Here is a 23,093-nt window from a genome sequence, read left to right as displayed (position 1 = left end):
CTGGAACCACTGAGATCCTCATCATAACATTTATCCTCTTGGTGCGTACACGGCTGCCATGATGATGTCACTTATATATATTCTGATATATGGTGCCCCCTGACTGTGTGCAAAGGGCTGCTCTGGAATGGTAGAACTCTGTTTTTTGTCCACCTTCCCCCACATCTCCCCCCAGGCGTTCCACAGGGTGGGGACTGGCTGTATAAGGCTGGCACATCGTGGGGAATGAACTACTAATTTACCGAAGGGTTAAAGAGGTGGGCACCACGTGCCTGGCACGGCGCCAGCTTTCTGCTCCCCGCTGGTCCTGTGTGAGAGCGCCTCCTCCCTCCACTCCTGCTACCTCGTCCTGTGCTTCCCTTCCTATCATTTGGAATTTGCTTTTTCTCCCACTGAGCAGAATCCCAGCGTTGCCTGGGTTGCTGCTGTCTTCATCAAGACCATCATTAGTGTAGAGACTACTCCAGAGACTAGCTGGCCGAGCCCTTCTTCATAAACCACGTTCATGAGGCTGGCGAGAACTCTGCTCCAAATCTTGGCATCCTTAAAGGAGGAGTGAAACCAGGGCCCGCTCAAGGAGCTGCGTGGGATTCAGTGCGGCTGGAGTGAGGTGCACAGTAGGGAGGAGCAAGAACTGAGCCTTGAGGAAGAGGCAGGAGATGGGGTGTGTTTGGCTCCCGGTGGCCTCACAGAGTGATCCTGGAGACTAAGAGAGGTCATGGCAGGATTCTAAGGAGAGGAGGACACAATCAGATTTGGATTCTTAGAAGATCACTCCAGTGACTCCAGTGACATAATGGAAGAGGGAAGAATTGAAATAGTCCAGGTGAGAAAACATGGTGGTTGGAACTAACAGTGGGGGTCAGGTGGAGACTGATTTGTGAGATATGAAGAAGGTATAATCCATAGGACTTAGTGACTTTTTTTGCATATGATGAATTCAAGGTCCATTTTGCATATGATGAGTTCAAGGTCTATGTATGCCCGCCACAGAGAGGTGGCCAAGAAACCAATGGATGGATGATCTATCTACTTACCTATCTACATATCTGCCTACTTCCTACGTACATACATATCTACTGGGGGGAGTGGTCATTTAGAGAGCCATCAGCACACCCCTGGTCACCAAAATGCAAAGGAGGATGAAATCTTGACGGGATAGAGTAGACAGAAAAGAGATGGGGACGGACAATGGAAGCTGGGGGAAATCGAGCTTTCCGTGAGTCAGACAGGGCCTTGGGTGAGTACGCCTGTGTGTGAAGGCATGTTTGACCTGTGCTGAGAACATGCGTGAACACGGAATGGTTAGTCATGATGTCTGGTTCTGTGGTGTTAGAACCACTGGGGGAAACAGAGACCAAGCCTGTTTTCCTGAGAAGATATGGGCAAGTATGGTACCCCACATGTGGGCGGTGCACTGGACCTGCTCGCCCACCTGGGAGATACCCCTGACTTTAGCGACATAACTGGCAGGCGGTGGCCAGGAGCTGGGTGGCTCTGACTACAAGGCTAGGACAGGGCCGGGCATGGCCAGGGTCTGGTTGCTACTTACACATTGAGAGGCTGCCAGGCTGGCCACTGAGCTTTGGCTTTGATGACGGTGAGAACCTCATCACTCTGCAAAAAAGGACCAGAGATATTTAGTGAGGAGAGCCAGGCTCCTGGGAACCAGAGAGTTGTGACATGGTGACACTGTCCACCCCACTCCCTTACCTGCCGCTCCACCTGCCCGGGTGTGGAGCCATCCCTCTCCAGGGTAGGGCAGCCCCGGAGCCTCAGCAATCCCAGGGGCTGGGGGGCTGAATGGCCACTGTGTCCTGTGTGTGCTGCATGCTGATGGGCCCCAAGCCACACGTTGGTTTCCGGCTCCATCCACCCCTCCCCCACCATAGCCACAGCTCAGACCAGGACTCTGCTTCAGATGGCCAGACTTCTATATGGGGGCCACCTTGGAGGGCAGCTCACATGCTCTGCGTTCAGGCACTGGCTACACGAGAAGCTGCAGTGTAGCCAACACCTGCTCCAGAAGACTGTCCTTCCCAAGGCCTCCCCTGCTCCTGAGACCCACACGCCTGATTGGACTCCCTTGGACAAGGAGGTCAGAACGAAGTCAGGGGCCAATACCTCTCATGCCCCTCATATTATTCTGCTCTATTTTGCTTTGGACAATGTGCAGCATGGGAGCTTAAAATGATTTTTTTGAGGAAGAATGTGATAATTAGCATTTTGATGGAAAGCATTAAGTCATCCTCGAGGGGCAGACATCAGAACTTTGTTGATCTTGCTTAACTGTACAGTTCGTTCGCGTTTTTATTTTCAATCACACATCGGGACAGAGGAGCACCATAACCTTTTCAAGGCTTAAGACTTCCACAGGCCCAGATTTGGCTTTGGGTGGGGACCTTCCCTGGAGTGGATTCGGCTGGTCCTGGATCTCCTCTTCCCCCGGCTGGGCCCAGCGGGGCTCAGACCACTGTCCACTATGCCCAGAAAAATCTAGAATGTGACCAGCTGAGGAAGGAAGAACTTTGTTGGCGACTGAACAGGTCCCTGAGTTGCAGGGGGGCAGAGACTTGCCTGGCTGGTTTACAGCTCTGCCCTAGTCCTTAGAGCCATGCCTGGCTTAAGTGCCTAGAACATACTGAGGGTGAACTGGTGAACTTCTCAGTTGGTGAGTACCATGCCCAGAAAATCCCACAGCCCTGAGGAAACTGGAAGGAGGTCAGAGGTGTCCCCAGACTCATGCCCAAAGACTATGAAAAGCCTTCTGGCCTGGAGCGCCTCACCCGCAGCCCATGGGGTGGTGGACCCTCAGAGGACGGGAGCTCAGCCGGATTCAGCTTGGCCTGCGCACCCACACAGTTTTGGGGACAAGCTGGCAGAGCCTTGAGCTCAGGTGTCCCTGATGGTTCCCTCTTTTGGTCAGAGGAAAGAATCTTTGGAAGCAAAGACACCCCCACATTCACATGGCTGCAAGGAGAGGATTTCTAAGTCCCAACTGAGTGGTTTACATGGCTCATGGGAGACCTGGTTATTGGTTGGGAACGTCTCCCTCACTCATTTCTAATAAATATCTGGTGAATGGCTGAGAGAGGCCGTCTAGCATGAAGTCACGTGTGAGACATGACGCCAGCACCAGCTCTCCTGTGACCTGGTTCCCGTCTCATCTCATATGTCCCATGTCCTGCGCTGAGCCCTGTCTCTGATGCCAGAAGCCCACTCCTCCTTCAGCTGCGTCCAGTCCTCCATCCCCCCTGCCCCTCACAGCAGCGGGCTCCCAGATCCCCTGCATCAAGGTCTGCAAATCCTCTGAGCCCTTCCACAGCTTCCACACCTCCCTCCTTCCCCCCAGCGCACCTCCACGCTGCTGCAGATCCGACCACCCCCAATCCCTGCCTCAGCCCTTCAGCGGCTGCCCACAGCTTCCATGATAATGTCTAAATTCCTGAGTTCCCCTGCATGGCCTTCATCATCTAGCTCTGGGATACTTGATTTTCCTTCGATTTTACATATAAAGAATATTGCATAAGCAGAATTGTACATGCTTACTGCAGACAAATTTAGCATCCCAGAAGCACAGTGTGTGAACGTGGAGCACATTCCACCCCAGCATCTACCCAGCCTTCCGCCTCCTTCTCCAGAATGTTACAGTTTGGTGTGTATCGTTCCAGACCTTTTACTATGCATATGCAACTACGTGTGTGTGTGCGCGTGTGCACGTGCACACGTTAGCTAGAGCTCTTCCCACAAAAACTGCATCATACTGAATAACTTACTCTGCATCATGCTTTAAAATTTTTTCCTTAATATCCTATCATGGGAAACTTTCCATGTCAGTAGATACGGCATCATAGCAATCCTTTTGTTGATTCTTAGTGTTGGAGATCTTCCAATTATGGTAAACCAAGTGAAGACATATAAAAGCGAAATCCAAGATAGGAGATCTGAGTAACGAGATACTGTCTGATGACAATCCCTTCGCCCTTGAAGAAATGCTTTACTAAGAAGTAAAATCAATGCGGGTGGAGTTAAGATGGCCACCAAGTTAGCTGGCCCTGCAGACTTACCTTGCATTATCATGAAATCTTGGTTTTCAAGTCCCTACTAATGACCTATTGATTTTACTTTTGCGGTATATCACTCCACAAAAGTTGTTTGGGTCCTCCATTAGTGTTTATTTATGGTGATGAAATTCTCCCTGTAATTTTGAGAGCTATGGAGGCTCCGAGGATGGTGGACCCACGTGTGCGGACGTTAGATCAGCTTCTCGCTGTAAATTGTTTCGTCTGGTGGTTGGACGCCAACTGCATGGTTCACAGCGTGTTTTTCCTTGTTTGGGATCATTTGTGTTTTTCAATCAAATAAGGAAGCAGGAGCATTATGGAAGATTTACTTAAAAAGCTAAACATTTTTGAAGCATCAGGATGCTCTTGGTAGAACCTGAATGCTGCAGGACTGGAGGGTGTCCGGCTTGCCTGTTCATGGCCGTATCCGGTGCTGTGGATACTCAGCAAATTGTGGAAAAAGCAAAGCCTTTGGTGTAGAGTGGAATTCCACAGCATGGGCGTTCCGTGATTTACTAACCAGCGTTATTGGTGGATCTTTGTTTCCACACTTGACGTTCTGATGAGCACTTGCGTATGTATTTCTTTGTTTACAAACCCAAGGCTTCCTGTGTTATAGATTGCCAGGAATGGTTAAAAGATGAAGCAAATTTACAATTTTGGTAGGACCTACCAAACCGTGCTCCAAAAACCTGTACCAATTTACACCCCCGCAAGAATGTATATGCGCCCATGTTGCCACAACTTTGAGCTCACTCCGTACTATCAAGCTTTTTAGTGTCTACTGAGCCAGCGGGTGGGAGAGGAATGTGTTTGGGAGCATAAACTCTAGAATCACATCTCAGTTCAAATCCAGACCCCACTGTTAGCTAGCTAGCTTGTCCTTTGGCAAGACTCTTGACCTCTCTTAGCTTTCTCATCTGTGAAATGGGATTTAAAGAGTCTCTCTACTGGGGCACCTGGGTGACGTGGTGGGTTAAGCATCTGATTCTTGATTTTGGCTCAGGCTGTGATCTCAGGGTGGTGAGATGGAGCCCCGGGTCGGGCTCTGCGTTCAGTGGGGGGGTCTGCTGAGATTTTCTCTTTCCCTCTCCCTCTGCCCCTCCCCCCTAAAATAAATACACCTTAAAAGCAAAAACAAAAAGAGTCTCCACTACATGAGGTTGAATTATGCTGACATAATTCACAGAATGTGCTAATACGGTGCCCGAATGAGCATATATTAGCTACTATTCTTACTCTCATTTACATTCAGGCCAAGCTGGTATGAGAATCAATTTGTACTGCTTGAGTACAGATTGTGAAGCACATAGCTGCATCTCCAAACCCACAAAGCCTCGGGAGAACACTCCCTCACTTAAAGCCAAGCTCTGAGTCTCAGGGAGCATATGATGGAGGTTTATGTAGCTGGGTGAGCCTCGGATGGGGCTGCTGGGGGGCTGGGCATTTTCCATTCTGAAGAATGAAAGACTTAGAGTAAGCAATCCAAACTTTGGACTTAAATGAAAAGCTTGTTTTAACAAGTCTCTAAGGCACAGAAAGGATCTTTCAAGAATCCTTAGAGCCTTTCTACATCTCCCATAGGACTCCTTTCAAACCAAGTATTTCAGGGTATTCACAGTTCTTGCCTCTTCTGGATGACATTAGCACTTTTCCAGAGATATGCCAATTAAAATAAAAAGCCCCAAAGAAACCACAGGTCACTCATGTCCATCTTCATGGGGGATGAGTTCTTTCGTTTTGCTTTTGGTAAAAATATTGTGAAGATATTACAGCCGTACCCAGACTTCAGAGGCCCTGGCACCAACTTGGGAATCACACAGCTCCCAATGGGCCACAGGCTCAGGTCAGATCTGGAGGAAGGAGGGTTGTGTTGGGGGGAAAACAGGCCAGGGATAGGTTGGAGGTGGAAATCACATTGGTATTAGGAGATATCAAGTCTGAGCAGAGCAGAGAGTAAGAATGTGGGTGTAAGGGATCAGCCAGGGGCTGGTGTCAGAACCAACCCCACCCAACATTGACCCTCCCATGCCCTCCAGAGCCAGCACCCAATGCTGGGGGGCTCTGGGCATCTCAGCCATGCCCACGGTGAAAGGCCAGGGTCTGTCACCTCCTCCCCGCCTTGTTCCTCACCTCCTCACCTCCTCTCTGCCCGCGCCTGCCTGAACCCTCACCTCCCAGTCCTGAACCACAACCTCTTTCCTCATCCTAAATCCCCCTTTGCTGCTGCAGGCACTGAGCATGTCCTGCCCTAGACCTACAGTCTGGGAGTCAGTCCAGACGACTTGCCTCCTCCCCGCAGGAAGAGAAATGGGGCGCAGTCCATAATCAGAGAGGGAAAGTGATCAAAGCAAGTAGAAACAACAACAGTAACCAGTGATCTATTGCTCCGATGTGCTAGGCATCTTGCTAATTACCTTCATAGAGCGTTTTATTTAACCCTTACCATACATTTGCAAGGTAGGTAGGTGTACACGTTTTAATCCTCAGAAACACATTTATTTGGCCAAATTAGTTACCCAACTGGTCAATGACAGAGCTAGACTTCAAACCTCAGTCTGACTCTGGAGACCACACTTGTCACCCTGTCACCCTGTGCAGCCAGGCAGAGGGAAGCTGGGAGGCTGAGCTTGGTACAGAAAGGCCAGACACTCGTGGAAGGTCGGGGCACCGCTGCTCACCCGCACCTCTGCTGGCCCAGGGCATGTCCTAGCCTACTCTGAGCTCTGAACGTTACAGCTGCGCTCGGACAGTGTTCATGATACTGGCGGTGTGAATGCTGCCCCGAGAACTGGTTTTGATGCCGAGCAGGGGAGGCACAGGGTTCTTGAGCTGGACAGGAACTACTCCCGGAGGGGGGATCCCAACCATATTAAATGCATGTGCAGTGATCCACATACTCGCAGAGAGCCCCCCACCCCATCGTGCACTTCCTTGCACTCATCAGCTTGTTTCTTAGGAAAACCTTTGGGAATAGCTATCATCTCATTTTGCAGACGACGAAATGGAGGTTTAGAGAAGTCACGTGACTTGGCGAAGCCCACCCAGGAACCATGGTTCCCACATGGATACGTCTGACTCCAAAACTCCTGCTCTTTTCACTTGGCCCATTCTTCCTCCATCTTGCTCTCGTCCCTCTTCCATTTTGTTCATTTTTCAGCAAGAGCATGGCTGCCCCTGGCTGACAGTTTTCCCCAAAGAGCCCCTGCTTTGAGGCACACAGTCACCCAGATCCCTCTGTGAGGGCTGTGCTGGCATCTTAAGTAAAGACTCTGGTGCACGGTGCTTGGCTCCATTGTTTGCTTCTCTCCTTTCCCAGAATTCCCACTTATCACCCATAAAAAGTATCAACCCTGATGGCTTCCATGTCTGAAGGGAACTTTTCATCCCTTGGTGGGTGTCCTGGTGATGAGCAGCAGGAAATGAGCCATTTTATGAGGTGATAATGGAGCTATGAGCATCTTTAAAATCAATTGTGCCCAACATCATAGTTTCCCATCGTTTCGACAGGCTTCGGGTTTATTGGGTCATAAATAAAAACAGATGGTTCACATTGGTGGTGCTCTCCGGCTTGCCCGTGGGCTCATGAGGTCCACACTGCCGAACTCTGAGGTAGGCAGGCAAATGATTCCCATTTCTCAGACGAAGGAACTGAGATGCCCCTTTCCTCTGATACTGCTCTGGGCGATCACCAAAGACCTCACCGCTGCCAAGGGTCAGTGCCCAGCTTTTCGCTTCCATGACCCCTCAGCAGCGCTGGACACAGCTGGTCCCTCCCTCTGCCTTGAAGCACTTTCTACCTGGCTCTGGCGCCTGCCGCCTCTCCATCTCTTCTCACCTCACTGGCCGTTACTTCTCAGTCACCTTTCGGACCCCTCTTCATCCATGGGTTCAAGCCCTTGATCCTCTTCCACATTGCCTTACCATTCGGCTTGTCTCATGCTTTAAAATATCACCATGAAAACACTGATGACGACTGAAGTTTAATCTTCTGCCATATGTATCAGCTGTTGAACATTTCCATCCGGATGTCAAACTGGTGTCTCAAACTCAAACTCTCCCCAAGCCTGGCTGGCCCTGTTCTCCCCGGCCCATTCAGTGGCAATGCCATCTTTCTAGTTTCTCATCCCCGTGCTTCTTTCTCTCCCACTCCACATTTGATCTTTCAGCCATCCTGTCAGCTCCACTTCTAAAGTGTATTTGGGAGCCTACCACTGTCCCTCACCTGCCTTGCCACCACTGTGGTCCAAGCTGCCATCACTTCTCACCTAAATGATTGCCACTGCTCCCTGGCTGGTTTCCCTGCCTCCTCTTTGGCCCTCCTCTGGGCTCTTCTTCACCCAGCAACCATGTCATGCCATTCCTCTGCTCAAAATCCTCCAATGGCTCCAACCCTCACAGCAAATGGGGACCTTCCATGGCCCCCATGGCCCTCCCTGACCAGCCCCCCGCCCCTGGTCACGTCACTGACGCTATCCCTTAGGGCTCTGTCCCTCGCTCCACTTGTTTTGGCCATTCTGGACAGCTTGTGTGTCCTTGAACATGCCGGGCACACCTAGCACTTGCTGTTCTCTGCACCAGGAACGCTGTCCTCCAGGTATCGCAGCACCCGTTCCTTGCCTCCTCCAGGTGTTTGCTCAAACGCCACCTTCTCTTGGGGTCTTCCCTGACCCTACTACTAAAAATAGCAACCCCATGGGGCTCCTGGGTGACTCAGTTGGTTAAGTGACCCAGTCTTGGTTTTGGCTCAGGTCATGATCTCAGGGTGATGAGATCAAACCCCGTGCTGGCCTTCGCACTGGGCATGGAGTCTGCTTGGGGTTCTTCCTCTCCCTCTGCCCCTCCCTCCCCCCACCCCCTTACCCCGTTTATGTGCGTACGCTCTCTCTCTCTTTCTCTCGCCTCAAAGAAAGAATTAAAAAATAATGGCAATCCCATGCTGGCTCCTCAACCCGCCTGCTCCCATCACACTGTCTGATAGTATTTTCTTCATCACATTGGTCACTGTCCGATACACTATCGACTTTGCTTATTTACTCTTTTAAAAACGATTTATTTATTTATTTATTTATTTATTTATTTATTTATTTATTTATTTATTTATTTATTTCAGAGAGAGAGAGAGAGAGAGAAGAGGGAGGGAGGGAGCGAGCAGGGGGAGGGGCCGAGGAAGAGAATCCTAAGCAGATTCTGAGGAGCATGGAGCCCGACATGGGCTCCATCTCACGGCTCTGAGATTATGACCTGAGCTGAAACCAAGAGTCGGAGGCTTAACTGACTGAGCCACCCAGGCGCCCCCCCACCTTTTTTTTTTTTTTTTTTTTGAGAGAGAGAGCATGTGCACAAGCAGGGAGCAGGGAGTGAGGCAGAAAGAGAGAGGGAGAAAGAAGGTCTCAGTGCAGAGCTGGACGTGGGGCTTGATCTCACGACCCGGAGACCATAACCTGAGCGGAAATGAAGATCTGATGCTTACCTGACTGAGCTACCTGGGCACCCCTGCTTATTTACTTCTTATGGTCTATCTCTCTCTGGTAGAATAGGGGCCCCCTGTGGGCAAGGGCTTTCCTCTGTTTTGCTCCATGCTGTACTATCAGTATTTAGGACCATGCTTGGAACGTGCTCAAGCAATATTTGTTGAATGAATGAGAGGCTGTGAACAGGAAGGGCTGGTGTCCTCCGAGGCTTGGTCCATCAGCACGTGGTGAGCCCTAAACAGTGTGAAGTGATGCTCAGAGATCTCAGCACAGAGCTGCCGGGCCTGGGCTCTGGCAGGGCAGGGGAGAATGCCAGCCAGCCAGCTCTGCTGGAACTGCCTGAACTGGAGGGAGAGGGAAGGGCCAGGACAAGGGGCTGCGTTAGGAACCACAGTCAGAGCTCACGAATTCTGAGTATGCCTCTGGCAGACACCCAGTGACCCGGGCTGGCCATGCATAAGGGCCCCAGCGAGCCTCATCCCTGGGGCAGCAGCTACCATCACAAGCCACTGTCTGATCCGCTATTTCAAAGCCAGAGAGGGTATCTGAAGCCCATTCACAGATCCCCAAGAAGATGATGTGGTTGCACAGAAGCATTTCAAATTCAATTTCTTTTCAGTTCTTTTCAAACACAGCCTGTAATTCCGATGGGAAAATTGCATAATGCCCGTAGATAACAGTTTTCCCATGAGACGGTTTTGTGAAAGCAGCTTGGCATTTCTGAAGCCGGAGGGGAAGGGCCCATCAGAGCTCCCTGGGTCTGCCCCACTGCCCCTCCACATGCAGCTGACTCTGGCAGGTGGGGAGCTCTGAGGATGGGCATCACCCCGTGACGTGTGAGAGAGGGCTTTCCTTCTGTGTGCTTCTATTAGCCACAGGCATCGATTTGGCTTGTCCTTTGGTGACGGAAGTGTCAATCCTGGGTTTCACCTCATTTTCCAGACTTTTTCATTTTGTCCTTTGTAATGCTCATGCAAGTCCGCCCCAGGGAGCAGAGGGAGCTGGGGAGGTTGATAGGGCACCTGTCTCTCCATCCCACCAGCCCCTCTCGACCTGCTCTCCCCTGGCCCGCTTCCCCACCTTCCACCCCATCTCCAGCAATCAGAAAAAACTACGTGTCATGGCCAGAGCAGAGAAGCAGAAAAGGGGCTGAGATTCTGACATCGCATGGGACAGGGTACCTTCAACAGAGGCTGTCTGCTTTTGAACGGGCAGGGGTTGCAAGGAAGCCCAGGCCAGGCCCAGCTGAAGGTGCCTATGACATAGCCTGTAAGGGCAGTGCCCCAACCCTCCACAGCTCAGCACTGGACACCCCTCGCCCCTCTCCCCTGCCTCTCCCACCCCCCACCCCCCCTCCTCTGAGGACAGCTCCAGTCCAGGTCTGGTCCAAGGAGCCAGAGGGAGAGCAGGGGTGGGGACTGCATCCTCCCTGTGCCCCCAGCATTGGCTTGGGTTGGAGGAGGTGTGCAGGGCATGATTAAGGGATGAATAATGGGTGAGTTAATTAAAAGATTAATTAATGACAAGCTAGAGGAAGCCTCTGGCCTGTGCAGCCCTCCCGGGGGTCCGAGGGCACTTCTTTTGAGTGCCGCGGGACCGGGATGTCGCCAAAGGGTCTGCAAACAGGAAAGCGTGACTTGATTGATATGCTCAGAGGGCTCTGTGGACTGCTGCAGGAGAGTAAACGCTAGTGGTGCACACGGCGGGGGGGTGGTGGCAGGGGTTGGCAGGGGGCAGGCAGGGGGCATCAGACCAGGAGAGAGCAAGGGGAGCTGAGGAGACAGTGGAGGCAAGGCATTATTTTAAAGAGAGACGCAGAAGGAGCGCTGATGGAGCGCAAAGAGGGGTCAAGGATGACTCCAGGGAGAGGTGTCTTGTCAGCAGTTGGATATATGGGGCTGGAGTTCAAGGGACAAGTCCAGGCTGGAGATATAAATTTGAAAGGCATCAGCTTATAGGTGGTAGTTAAAGTTACAGGACAGAGAAGCTGGGGAGTAGGCAAAGACAGAGAAGAGGGTGAGGATAGCAAAGGGCCTAACACGGGACAGCCAGTGAGGCATGAGGACACTAGGTTCTGCCCCAGGGCCTCTTCAAAGCTCTTGTGCTGTTTCTACTGTCCCCCTGCTGCCCCTGCTACCCCACTGTCCCCTGCTGTCCCCTTTGCTCCCTGCTGCCACCACTATCCCCTTGATACTCCCACTGTCTGCTGTTGCCCCCACTGTCCCCTTGCTGCCCCACCACTGCCGGCCCGCTCACTGCTCACTGCTGCCACCGCTGCCTCGCTGGTTATTGCTGCAAATGCAACCGAAGCGGGTTTAGGAAAGACAAGCAGGCGAGGCAGTGCAGCCAGCAAGCCCAGACAGCTCTTTGGAGGAGTCTGCTGTGCGGGATATCGAGAAAACTGGCAGTAGCAGGAAGGACACATGATTATTCTTTAAAAGATGAGTGACACGATGGCACGCTTGTATGTGGAAGGATATAATCTAATACCAAAAGAGAAAGGGCTGTGGTGGGAGAGAGGGTGCACTTGCAGGAGTGGGGTCCTTGAAATGATGAGAAGAGGCCAGAGCTAGACCCGAGATGGAGGGGCGGCCTTCCAGCCAGAGCAAGAGGAGGGAAGAGCAAGGCTCGGTGTGGTGGCTCCTGATGGCTGAGGTTATGGGGATTGCGGGGGGTGGGGGGGCTAGCAGATCCTGGGGGAGCCCGCACCCTCTGCCAGACTCCATCACGGGGGCTGGAGACGGAGCCTGGAAAAAGAGCGACTCCAATCCCTGTCTGGCGGACTTTCCTTCCCGGCAATGAACAGTTACAGCGTGCCACACTTTGATAGGCTCTCTGGGGACCAGAAAGCAGGGGAGGGTGTGAGAGAGGGTCAGGGTCGTAGAGATGGGGATGTGAGGATGGCTTGCTTCACTGACAAAGCCACTCAAGTATTCTTTTTTTTTCTTTTTTAAAGATTTTGTTAATTTATTTGAGAGAGAGAGAGAACACATATGAGCTAGGGGAGGGGCAGAGGGAGAGGAAGAAGCGGACTCCCACAGAACAGGGAGCCTGATTCGGGGCTCGATCCCAGGACCCTGGGATCATGACCTGAGCCAAAGGCAGACACTTAACCGACTGAGCCACCCAAACACCCCAACACGCAAGTATTCTGAGATACAGGTGCTGATGCAGGTGAGGAGGGCCAGGTAGGCGCTCTGTCAGGATGAAAATTACCTCACCTACTAAAATAAGGTCTTTAAAATGAAAAAAACAAATAATGTAACCATATTATGGGATGTTAAAGAGAAAAAGAGAGAGTGAGTGTGTGAGAGATGCAAAAAGAAATAACCCATAATCCCACCGTCCTTGCCTAGCAGCTACGATCAAGTCATTGTTACATTTGTATGTTTTTGTTACATAGTTGAAATCCTAGCTCTCTGTCTGTCTCTCTCTCTCTCTCACACACACACACCCATTTTCCTTACCCCTACCTTTTCTTTGCACAATAGTAGCTAGATTATTATACAGACGAGTACACAAACTGTCTGTGCCCTGCTTTCTGCTTTAGTACACTTCAGAGATGGTCTTATTTGTGATACAGCTCCTTTAATGATGACTTCAAAGACCACAGAGCAGGGCTGCTTGTGTGATGCAGTCGGTTAAGTGACTGACTCTTGGTTTCAGCTCAGGGTGTGATCTCAGGGTGCCCTGCATCGGCCCCCTGCTCAGCACAGAGTCTACTGAAGACTCCCTCTCCCCCTCCCACTGCCCGCGCATGCTTTCTCTCTCTCAAATAAATACAATCAAAAAAAAAAAAGAAGACCGTAAAGCAAAGTAAAAAAAAAAAAGATACAAAAGCCTATATATGTGTGTTTTTACACTGCTGTATGGTCTTTGGGCTCATTATTAAAAGAGCTATATCACTAATGAGATGATCTCTAAAATACCCTATACGGAATTAGAAAGCAAGGTAGAAGCTTCCGGTACTGTCCTGTCAGCCTGTTTTGCTGGGTCCTTAAATATAATAACATTTCACTTCATTGTCTCCCTTCATCCACTGATTTCCATAAAAAGCTCTCAAATTATTAAGTAATGAAGTTCCAAATGACCTGGATGGAGGAAAAAAAGGCGTGCCTGAAGGTGCTCAGAACGTTGGCATCACGTAAGATTCCAGAAAGGCTGCTTTCTGCAATAGTCCTATTTAAATGCAAAGGACGGTTTCAATGAGCTGTAAAAGCTTAACTCTTCTCATTCCTGAGACCCTCCACCCTCCATGTCCTCACAGAGGTTCGGGGACAGATGGGGAGGTAACAGGAGACCTTGTGCCTTGACGCTGACACTGCAGGGGTGTCCCTCCCGGGAATGTGAGAGGCTGGCCTCTGCCTGCCTTCCCCGGCTAACAGATGTTTCCCTGGCCGTGCAAACCAGCTTCTAGTTATGACTGTGGCATCGGGGACCAGGAATTAAAGAGCAGAGTGGTGGGATAAGTCAGACCAACATTCAAATCCTGGCTCAGCCACTTACATGCTGTGTAAGTTTGGAGAAGTCCCTCATCCTTTCTGAGTGGATTCCTCGTGTGTAAAACACGGATTTATTGAGCTCCTTTTACAGGTCAGAGACTCTGTTGGGCACGGGGCATAGGGCAGTGGACAAGATGACAAAGTCCCCGCTCTTGTAGGCATGTCCTCTGGTAGAGTAATCATAGTATGTGAGGATTGAGGGAGATGGCATAAGTGAAGGGCCAGGCGAATGGTGATGAAAGGGTCACCATGGTTACTTTGTTACCCGTGCATGTCTCCATGCCCCTTCCTTCCATGTAATTGTCCACTTGTGGCCACTTATCCCTGTCCCTTCAAGCTACTCCTCCTTTGAAAGGCCTAATGTATTTTTTTTGAGTAGAAATGTGTATATTGAAGGTGTACAACACCATGTTTTGATATACATATATAGGCCTACCTTGGAAGTACCGTGGGTTCGGTTCCACACCACTGCAATAAAGCCAGTATCACAATAAGGGGAGTCAGATAAGTTTTTGCTTTCCCTGTGCATATAAAAGTTATGTTCCCACCACCCTGAATTCTGGTAAGGGTGCAATAGAATTACGTGTAAAAAACCAATGTGCATAATCAAAAAAATACTTTCTTGGCAAAAAATGCTAACCCGTCATCTGAGCTTTCAGAGAGTCACAATCACTGATCACCATAACAAACATAACTGTAGTGAAAAAGTCTGAAGAGAATTACCAAAAAGTTACCAAAAAGAGAATGACCGAAAAGTTGGCAAAAATGCCCAAGATGCGACACAGAGACACGAAGTGAGCAAATGCCATTGGAAAAGGGGCACCGAAAGATTTGCTCAATGCAGCGTTGCCGCGAACCTATTTGTGGAAAAAAAAAAAAAAGGCAGCATCTGGGAAGCACAGAAAGTTAAGTGCAATAAGATGAGGTGAACCTGCTCCAGTAACATGGGTATGGCACTCAAGCCCATTATCATAGTCATCTCTGCACACCGTTGCCTTCTTGTTTTTTGTGGGGAGAGTGCTCGAAATCTACTCTCTCAGCCAATTTCCAGTATACAATACAGTGTTTTATTTTATTTTTATTTTTTTAAAGATTTATTTATTTATTTGAGAGAGAGAGAAAGAGGGAGCACCAGTGTGGGGAGGAGCAGAGGGAGAGGGAGACAGAGAATCTCAAGCAGACTCCCTGCTGAGCTTGCTGCCTGATGTGGGGCTCGATCCCATGACCCTGAGATCATGACCTGATCCGAAATCAAGAATCAGATGCTTAACCCACTGAGCCACCCAGGCGCCCCCAATACGGTATTTTAAACTATAGTCATGGTGTTGTCCATTAGGTCTCTAGACTTACTCATCCTACGTAAATATTACTTCGTACCCTTTGCCCAACATCTTCCATTCCCCCACTTCCCTGCCCTGGCGATGCCTTCTTGTTACCCCTGGATCCTTTTTCCATCACCTCAACCATGTTGCATTATTATTATTTGCATGAGTATTTGTTCACTTATGTGTCTTTTCCCACCAGAAGGTATCAAGCAAAGCACCCAGCTTTCAGTGGGTGTTTAATCAAATATACCGAATGTCCAGTAAATGAAAGTTTTATTTTCCCCAAATATTCTCTTTATTTGAGGTTTATATGATCTAACAGTGCAGGCAACTCCGGCAGCCGGGATGCGTGTGTGTTTATGTCCCACTGCTGCTCTGTACGACTTTACCAAGGACCGTGATGCTCTCCCCAGATCCCTCCTCAGCGGCTGGCAAAGCTGCGAAAATGCGGCCCTTGGTTGTCAGTTCTTTCTGGGGATTGCATTGGCCGGATAAAACCGCCTCACGTGAGTTGGCAGAGGCCTTCCTTGGGCTTGCAACGCAGCTCAGCCTCTCCTTCTGCCCATTTCTGCCTGCCACCCCTCCCCCGCCCCCTCACCACCCCCAGTGTGGTTCCAGTAGCGGTCCCTAACTTCACGCATGCCAATCTGCTGCCCAGAGAGCCCAGCTGCTTCAGTTAGTGGATAAAGAGAGGCAGAGTTAGCATATCAATGACATTCTCGCTGGGTAAAGCCCAAATGATGTGTGCACCCTCAGTGGGTCCCTGGTCGGGAGAGGTGAGTTCGGCCAAGGGACCCTGGTGTACAGGCACAGCCTGAAGGACCCAGTCAGGGCAGCCAGCCTCAAATCTGGATTGTGAGCAGTCGATTTCAACAAAACAGCATCACCCACCATGTTCAAGCAATGTTCCTAATTAGCATTTTAAAAGGTTTGTGGTTTGTGTTAGTATTATTATCCTTATTTTGCTTTTATGGTCATATGAGAGCTATAAGTGTAAAGAGTTAATATCCAGTTATCTTTGCGCACATTTAAATAATATGATAATGAAAATAATTACAACTCAACCCAAGGGTTTTGTGAGCTTACATAGGCCCTTTAAAAAAGCTCCATACATTACTCGGATTTGGGAATGTTCTAATTTTGCAAGAGCATGGTATGAAGAAGCTTGGGTTTTAGAGGCTCTGTGGTTTAAGTGTGCAACCTTGGACATGTTACATAATTCTCTGAGCCTTGATTTTCTCATTCTGTAGAGTGGTCTAATGAGAACGACCTTACAGGCTTGTTGCAAGATATAAATGAGCTATAAAAGAATGCAGAATGCTTGCACAGTTCCTGACACATAGTAAGTGCTCAGTAAACGGCAGCAGGCAGGAGAGGCCTACCAGGAGAGAATGTACCTTTCTCCAGGCCCTTTCTTTTTTTCTTTCTTTTTTTTTTTTTTTAATATTTTATTTATTTATTTGACAGAGATAGAGACAGCCAGCGAGAGAGGGAACACAAGCAGGGGGAGTGGGAGAGGAAGAAGTAGGCTCATAGTGGAGGAGCCTGATGTGGGGCTCGATCCCATAACGCCGGAATCACGCCCTGAGCCGAAGGCAGACGCTTAACCGCTGTGCCACCCAGGCGCCCCTCTCCAGGCCCTTTCTAAACCTGGCTTGGCAAAGCCCTGCTGTCTGCAACCATCCTTGAAAGATAGCAGGAGGATGAAATTTTAGGTAAGTTACTTCCGACGTGGAGTCAAATTTGCTTCAAAGTACAAGCAAGCAAGCAAACAAACACCAAAGCCCCAAGGCACTGAAAAGTGAAAGGTTAAAAATGGAAAACTTTTTAAAAAGAGCGATGACCTAAATTTAAATTCAGAGAATTTTACACTGAAGGACCATTCAGTAAATATTCCCAAGGTAGGCTGAACAACAGCCCCGTGCAAGATATCCATGTTCTAATCCCTGGAACCTGCGAATGTTACCTTATGACCAGAAGGACTTTGAAGATGTGATTAAATTAAGGACCTTGAGATAGGGGAGACTATCCTGGATTTTTCAGGGGGCCGGCAATGTAAGTGTCCTTGTAAGAAGGAGGCACAAGTTTGACTACAGAAGACAAGAAGGCAATGTGAGGATGGAAGCAGAGATTGGAGTGATGTGGCCACAAGCCACAGAATGCCAGTAGCCACTGGCATTTGGGAAGAGGCAAAAAGCCTTCTGGAGCCTCCTGAAGGAACCAGCCTGGCTCCCAGCTTGATGTCAGCCCTGTAAGACTCATTTTGGAGTTCTGATCTCCGCAAGTATAAGAGAATAAATTTACCTCGTCTTTAGATACTTAATCTGTGGTGATTTGTTGTAACAGCAATAGGAACTAATACTATCCCTATGGACCCTAGTTTCCCTTTGAATGAGTGGGTCTAGTGAAAATGAGGTAACTAAGACCAGTCGTTAGAAGGGAGGAGAGGAGGGAACCGCACTGAGTCTGAAGAGCCAATCTGAGTCCTATCTCTCGGCTTTCTAGCTGTGTGGCCTCAGGCCAATTGGTCAGCTTCTTGGAGCCTCCATGTCTCCAGCTCTACAAAGAGACTCAAATTAAGTCATAGGCTTCTTGTGAGGACTAATACACTTGATGTCCCACAAAACTGTGTGCCCTCTTTCCCTTTTTATTATAATTACCTTTTTAAAAAAACTCAAGTTGAAATTTGTAATTAAGATGCTACCTCTTAGAAGACAGCCTATTGGTGCATAAAATGTCTTATCTGAGGCAACTCCATGAACACGGGACCTAGGCATGACCATTCAATGTTTTGGAGCAAGGAGCTGAAAAATTTCAGTTCTGGGACCTCTGTCTGTAGTTCCCACTGAATTTCACTAAACTTCACCCAGGCCCACCTGTAATTCCTTATTTTTACAACCCAGGTTGAGATGCCATAGTCACTTGGACTTCTCTTTGAGGAGATGTTTGTTTCCTTTAAAAAGAGAATATCAATAAGCCAATCACCTCTAACTATTGGGCGGTTTTCCTGTACTTGAAGCTTCTGGAAGTAAAAATCATGGAAAGAATCCATGCTTGAAGCCATCACAATAAAAACAGCTATTATTTTTCAGACTCAAGACTCTTCCTATGTCTCTGGTCTGTCTTCATTGGCACAATCTTTCAAAGCAAAAGGAAGAAAATAAACACCTTAAAAGTTTGAAGTTGGATCCTCTCAACAATTTTTCCCCCCATTTGTAATTTAATTGAGCATTTCCCTACTCAGGTAGTAAGGAAAGAATTGCTGTTTTGATTGAAACTACATGTAGTTATGTTTTTTTAGAAAACATTTTTATAATGGATTTTTTTCTTATTACAAAAATATGTTCATTGTAGAACATTCAGAAAATTGAGATAGGCAAAAAGAATAGTAGAGAGACAACCTGTAATCCCACCACCCGCTGCTCACCACTGTTACTATTCCCATTTTAAATGGAAAAGCATACTTCAGTGGAATCACCAAAGCCGCTAATTCCAACAAGAACAGGAGCCTGGATTTTCTATTCCTCCACGCGGTCAGGCCCCGCTGTGGGGTAGCGGAGCTTCCCCAGAAGTCCAAGAAATCACAGACAACGCCTTCCATCCGGGGCTCTCTGAGAGGCCGCCCCACCGCTCTGCCCTCATCCCGCCATTATACGAATGCCTGGGCCTCCTAAATCCTTCCTGCCTCCAAGGGTTCCTCTCGTGCTCCCACTCCAGTCCCTCATGGGGACCTTTCTAGAGCATACATTGGACCAGCTCACCCTGTGTCTTAACGTACTTCCTTTGGCTTAATGAATAATGTCCACAGTTTTTAGCATGGAACACAAAGTCCACGCTTTGGCTCTGCTTCCTCAATCCCCGTCACTGCCACCTTCTTCTTCAGCACCAAACTGGCCACCAAGTACTCGCTGTGATCTATGTGTTCGGTACCTTTGCTCCTCTCCACACCAACCGTCCTGTAAGGTGGGGGTTTCTGGATGAGGCTCAAAGGAACCCAACGATTCACACCCGGGCGTGTGGCTAATGAGCAAGAGAGAAAGAACCTGAGCTCGGTGTCCTCTCATGTCAAAGCATCAGCATTAGGATACTTCTACCTGCTTCCCTACTGAACTACTTGAAGTTTCTTGAACCAAAAATGCTTTTTTCGAGCTACTAGATCTTTGCATAAACCACCATCTCCCCAAGGTGACTCTTAGCCCTTTCTCACCCAGCTAATGCCTCCTGGTGCTTCAGAATGCTGCTCAAGCCTTTGGCTTAGTGGAGCTGCCCCTCCTGTGTGCATCGAGCGTACCTGACGTTGACCTTGGTCACGGGATCCACCTCACTGAACTGCAGTTACCCTTTTCCAGGCATGTATCCGCACCCCCCACCCCTGCCCAGCTGTGAGTGCCTCAAGGGGGGAAACTGTATCTCATTCACCTCTACCTACCTCTTTCCCACTGTCTAGCACAGGATTTGGGAGATAATAAATACATGTTAGTTTAATAAATGAATGAATGGGCAGCAGTTCCTAGAGACTTCAAATAGGCTTCGACTGATCAAAACTTGATTTGCTTATAATGTTCCTGCCAGAAGTAGCTCAGAGAAATAAGGAAAATGAAACCCAGAATTCTTTGCCACCAGATCCCTTGCCAGGCTGGAGCCAGATGAAAGAGCCCATCATTTGTAACTAGCCGCTGATCCGCAGCAGTGCACAGGGAGCTGGACTCCCTGACCTTTCCTTGTTATGTTTACCTCTTGTCACTTGGTCATTTTGTCATCAGGCTAAGGTCCAGTGGCAGGTGAAGGGTAAGAGACTATGCCACCCCAAAATATACCTCTTTGGCACAAAGATTATTTTGAGAAACTGCAGACACAGGACAAGCACTGAAAGTAGAATAAAAGTTACCCTTTTGCAAGGGAAAATTACATTTAGAGAGGGGCCCTGTACTGGCAAGAGAGCTATTACTAGAGATCGCATTTTCATCTGAGAGACTTATCTGCATTGCAGGGCAAATTTTGCTTATCATATATTTCCTCTTCTCACCCTCCTGTGATTGCCTTCCTCCCCTTTGAAGCCCCAGACTCTCATGCCTTTTCTTGGCTCAGGATGGTATATAAGCCTCAATTACCTGGCTGCCTTTTAAGGTACTCCTGTATGTATAGACAGATAAACATATGTATGTAATTAAATTTTTTTCTCTTGTTAATCTTTCTTTTATGACAGGGGTGGGTGGGAATGTCTTAGTCAAGAACCTAAATGGGTAGAGGAAAATTATTTTTCCTCTCCTACACAGGGCACCTGGTTTTGGAAATTCTTGAGAAGCAAAGAACAGAGGCAGGAGGGAGAAAACTGTGTGCAGTGAACTACATTTTGGGGAGTGGGGAGACGGGGGGTAGGGGATTCGGGATGAGGGTGGGAGGTACAAGGGTGGACATAGGACTGGGGAGCCTTCTCCCCAGTTTCACGTTCACAAAAGCCTCAGATGAGAATCTGGCATGATTCCAGAGGTCACAGAGATACACCAAACAGTACAGAATGAAGAAGCACATCTTACAACTTTGAACATGTCCTGCTCTTGACCAACCAACCCCACCACTGAAGAGGTATAAACAAATATTTTTATAATTCTTGTAAATGATCTTGAGATTAGCACAATTTTATTGCCCTATATTTTTTGGTTACAGCATTACCCCAATTTTGTCAATCCTTTTATAGCATTTCCCCCCACTTTTTAATATGCCGAGAACTTTAAAAAAATGGGGATAACTTGATTTCTGAGAAGCCCTGGCTGTGTTGTATGATCTGAGGCCCCTGCTCCTTGAGCAGAGGCTGGTCTGCTCTGTGGACATAGGTAAGGAGTGGGTGGTACAACACGTGGTGGCGCTGGCCTGGCTCACGGGAGCTGATTATACACACCTCTGCCCAACTCTGTGTTCAGGGACATCATGTTAGTAGCTTGCAGTTGGCCATAGTGGGGGTATTTACATGATAGAAATTGGCAAACACTACCTATCAGGGCTTTTCTTTTCTCTTTTCTTTTCCTTTTTTTTTTGAGAGCTGATGGTTAAACATTTACTAGCCTATCACTGGTGGTGGGAGAGGGGATGGCAGCTTTAAGCTGGAGGCCGATGGTACTTTTCTGGCTTCATGATGGTGAACATGAGGGAGAGGGAGTCACTACGCTCACCTGGTGTCAAGACGTAGGGAGCATCCAGATTCATGGGTGGGGGCTGAATGTCGGTGCTCCCCAAACCAGCTGTGCTTCAGAATCAGCAGAAGGCCTTTTAAGTCTACTTAATGTTCAGGTCCCACCTCGGAGCTCCTGAATTAGAATCTCTGGGTGGGGCACAGGATCTGTAGTTTTAAAAGTGTTCGGAAAATGGTTCAGGTCAATGGAAACTTTATTATGTGTCTCAACGTATGTGCCTCAAAAAGATGATGAGGTGCAATGAGGTCACAGATTGCCCAAACAGGTCCCCTGCCTCTTCACACAAGGCCTCTGTCACCTGTTACGGTTTGACGGGATCTGGGTTATGATGGAGGCAGTGGTAGAAGGCCTAAATGAGAAACAGGCTGTACAATGAGACATTGGGAAAACGTGTGGCCTGAAAACATTTTTGTACTTACATAAAACTTTATCAGACATATTTCTCTGATTTGGACTTAGCCTTTGTATCACCTGCCTCTGAATTCCTGACTGACTTCACAGGGCAATGAAATATCTTCTGGGGCCCACAGGACTCCAGCCATCCATAACAGCTGGAAGTGGTCCCAGTTCCAGTAAAAACTGCTGATCTGGTTTGGAAAAGACAGTGATCTCAGGGCCAAAATCTTCAGTGAAGGCTGGGAGTGACCAAAGGCTGGAAGGTGGCAGTGACCAGGAGGACAGAGGCTGGGTGGGCGGGTGTGAGGAGCCTCAAAGGAGCATGGTTCTTTCTATGAGATGAAGCGAGAGGAGGTGACGGAGATGAAGTAAAGCCTCACCCCTCCTCTTGCCTTGAGTTATATGGGATGTGGGAGAACAAATGCCCTTTGTTCGGGAGGAAACCAGAAACCAGGTTTTTTGAAAAGAGGTGGGAAGAGAGCTGTGTGATGGGTCAGGGAGGTACGGGAGCTTTGCATGACGCATTAGGCCACCTAGACATTTTCCAATGCCCAGAAGTGCAATGCACCCACCCAGTGTGGGGATCAGGCTACCACCACCATGGTTGTCCTGNCTCTCTCGCTGGCTGTCTCTATCTCTGTCAAATAAATAAATAAAATCTTTAAAAAAAAAAAAAAGAGTCTGCCTTCAGCTCAGGTCATGATCCCAGAGTCCCAGGATCTAGCCCCCATCAGGTTCCCTGCTCAGCGGGGAGTCTGCTTCTCCCTCTCTCTGCCCTTCATGCCACTCTCGTGCACGTGCATGCGCGCTCTCTCTCTCTCACACACAAATAAAGAAATAAAATCTTTTAAAAAAAAAGATATGACACTAAATAACATTGACTCTCATGGTAAAATTGTTAATTTTTGTTGCTTGCTTTCTATTCTATTTGCCTTTAGTCCTCTTGATTACTTCAAGAAAGTATCAGTTTGATTCTAGTTTTTAACACTCTTTTTAAAAAGGTAGCAGTTTCTAGCTGAATTTTTGGTTTCTGTTGTTCTTTTGTTTTTGTTTGAGTTTTTCAGAGTACTTTTTGTTACCCTCTATTAGGACTCTTCTGTTACCTGTTATTAATGACAAATGATCCTTTGTAAAAGTAATC

The 23,093-nt window shown here is 48.5% G+C and overlaps 1 protein-coding gene across 2 annotated transcripts in view; it reads right to left on the bottom strand.

Annotated features, from left to right (window-relative positions):
* SPON1 (spondin 1) overlaps positions 1 to 23,093 on the bottom strand; it is a 255,334-nt gene that overhangs the window by 27,993 nt on the left and 204,248 nt on the right. For both annotated transcript variants that reach the window (XM_034645868.1, XM_034645867.1), the window contains exon 7: positions 1,553 to 1,617. In XM_034645868.1, coding sequence (XP_034501759.1) covers positions 1,553 to 1,617 — 65 coding nt within the window. The remainder of the gene's footprint in view (positions 1 to 1,552; positions 1,618 to 23,093) is intronic.

This window comes from Ailuropoda melanoleuca, chromosome 16 (assembly GCF_002007445.2).
Source record: "Ailuropoda melanoleuca isolate Jingjing chromosome 16, ASM200744v2, whole genome shotgun sequence".
NCBI lineage: Eukaryota > Metazoa > Chordata > Mammalia > Carnivora > Ursidae > Ailuropoda > Ailuropoda melanoleuca.
Note: the sequence above shows the minus strand (reverse complement) of the source record. Positions and strands in the feature narration are given on the sequence as shown.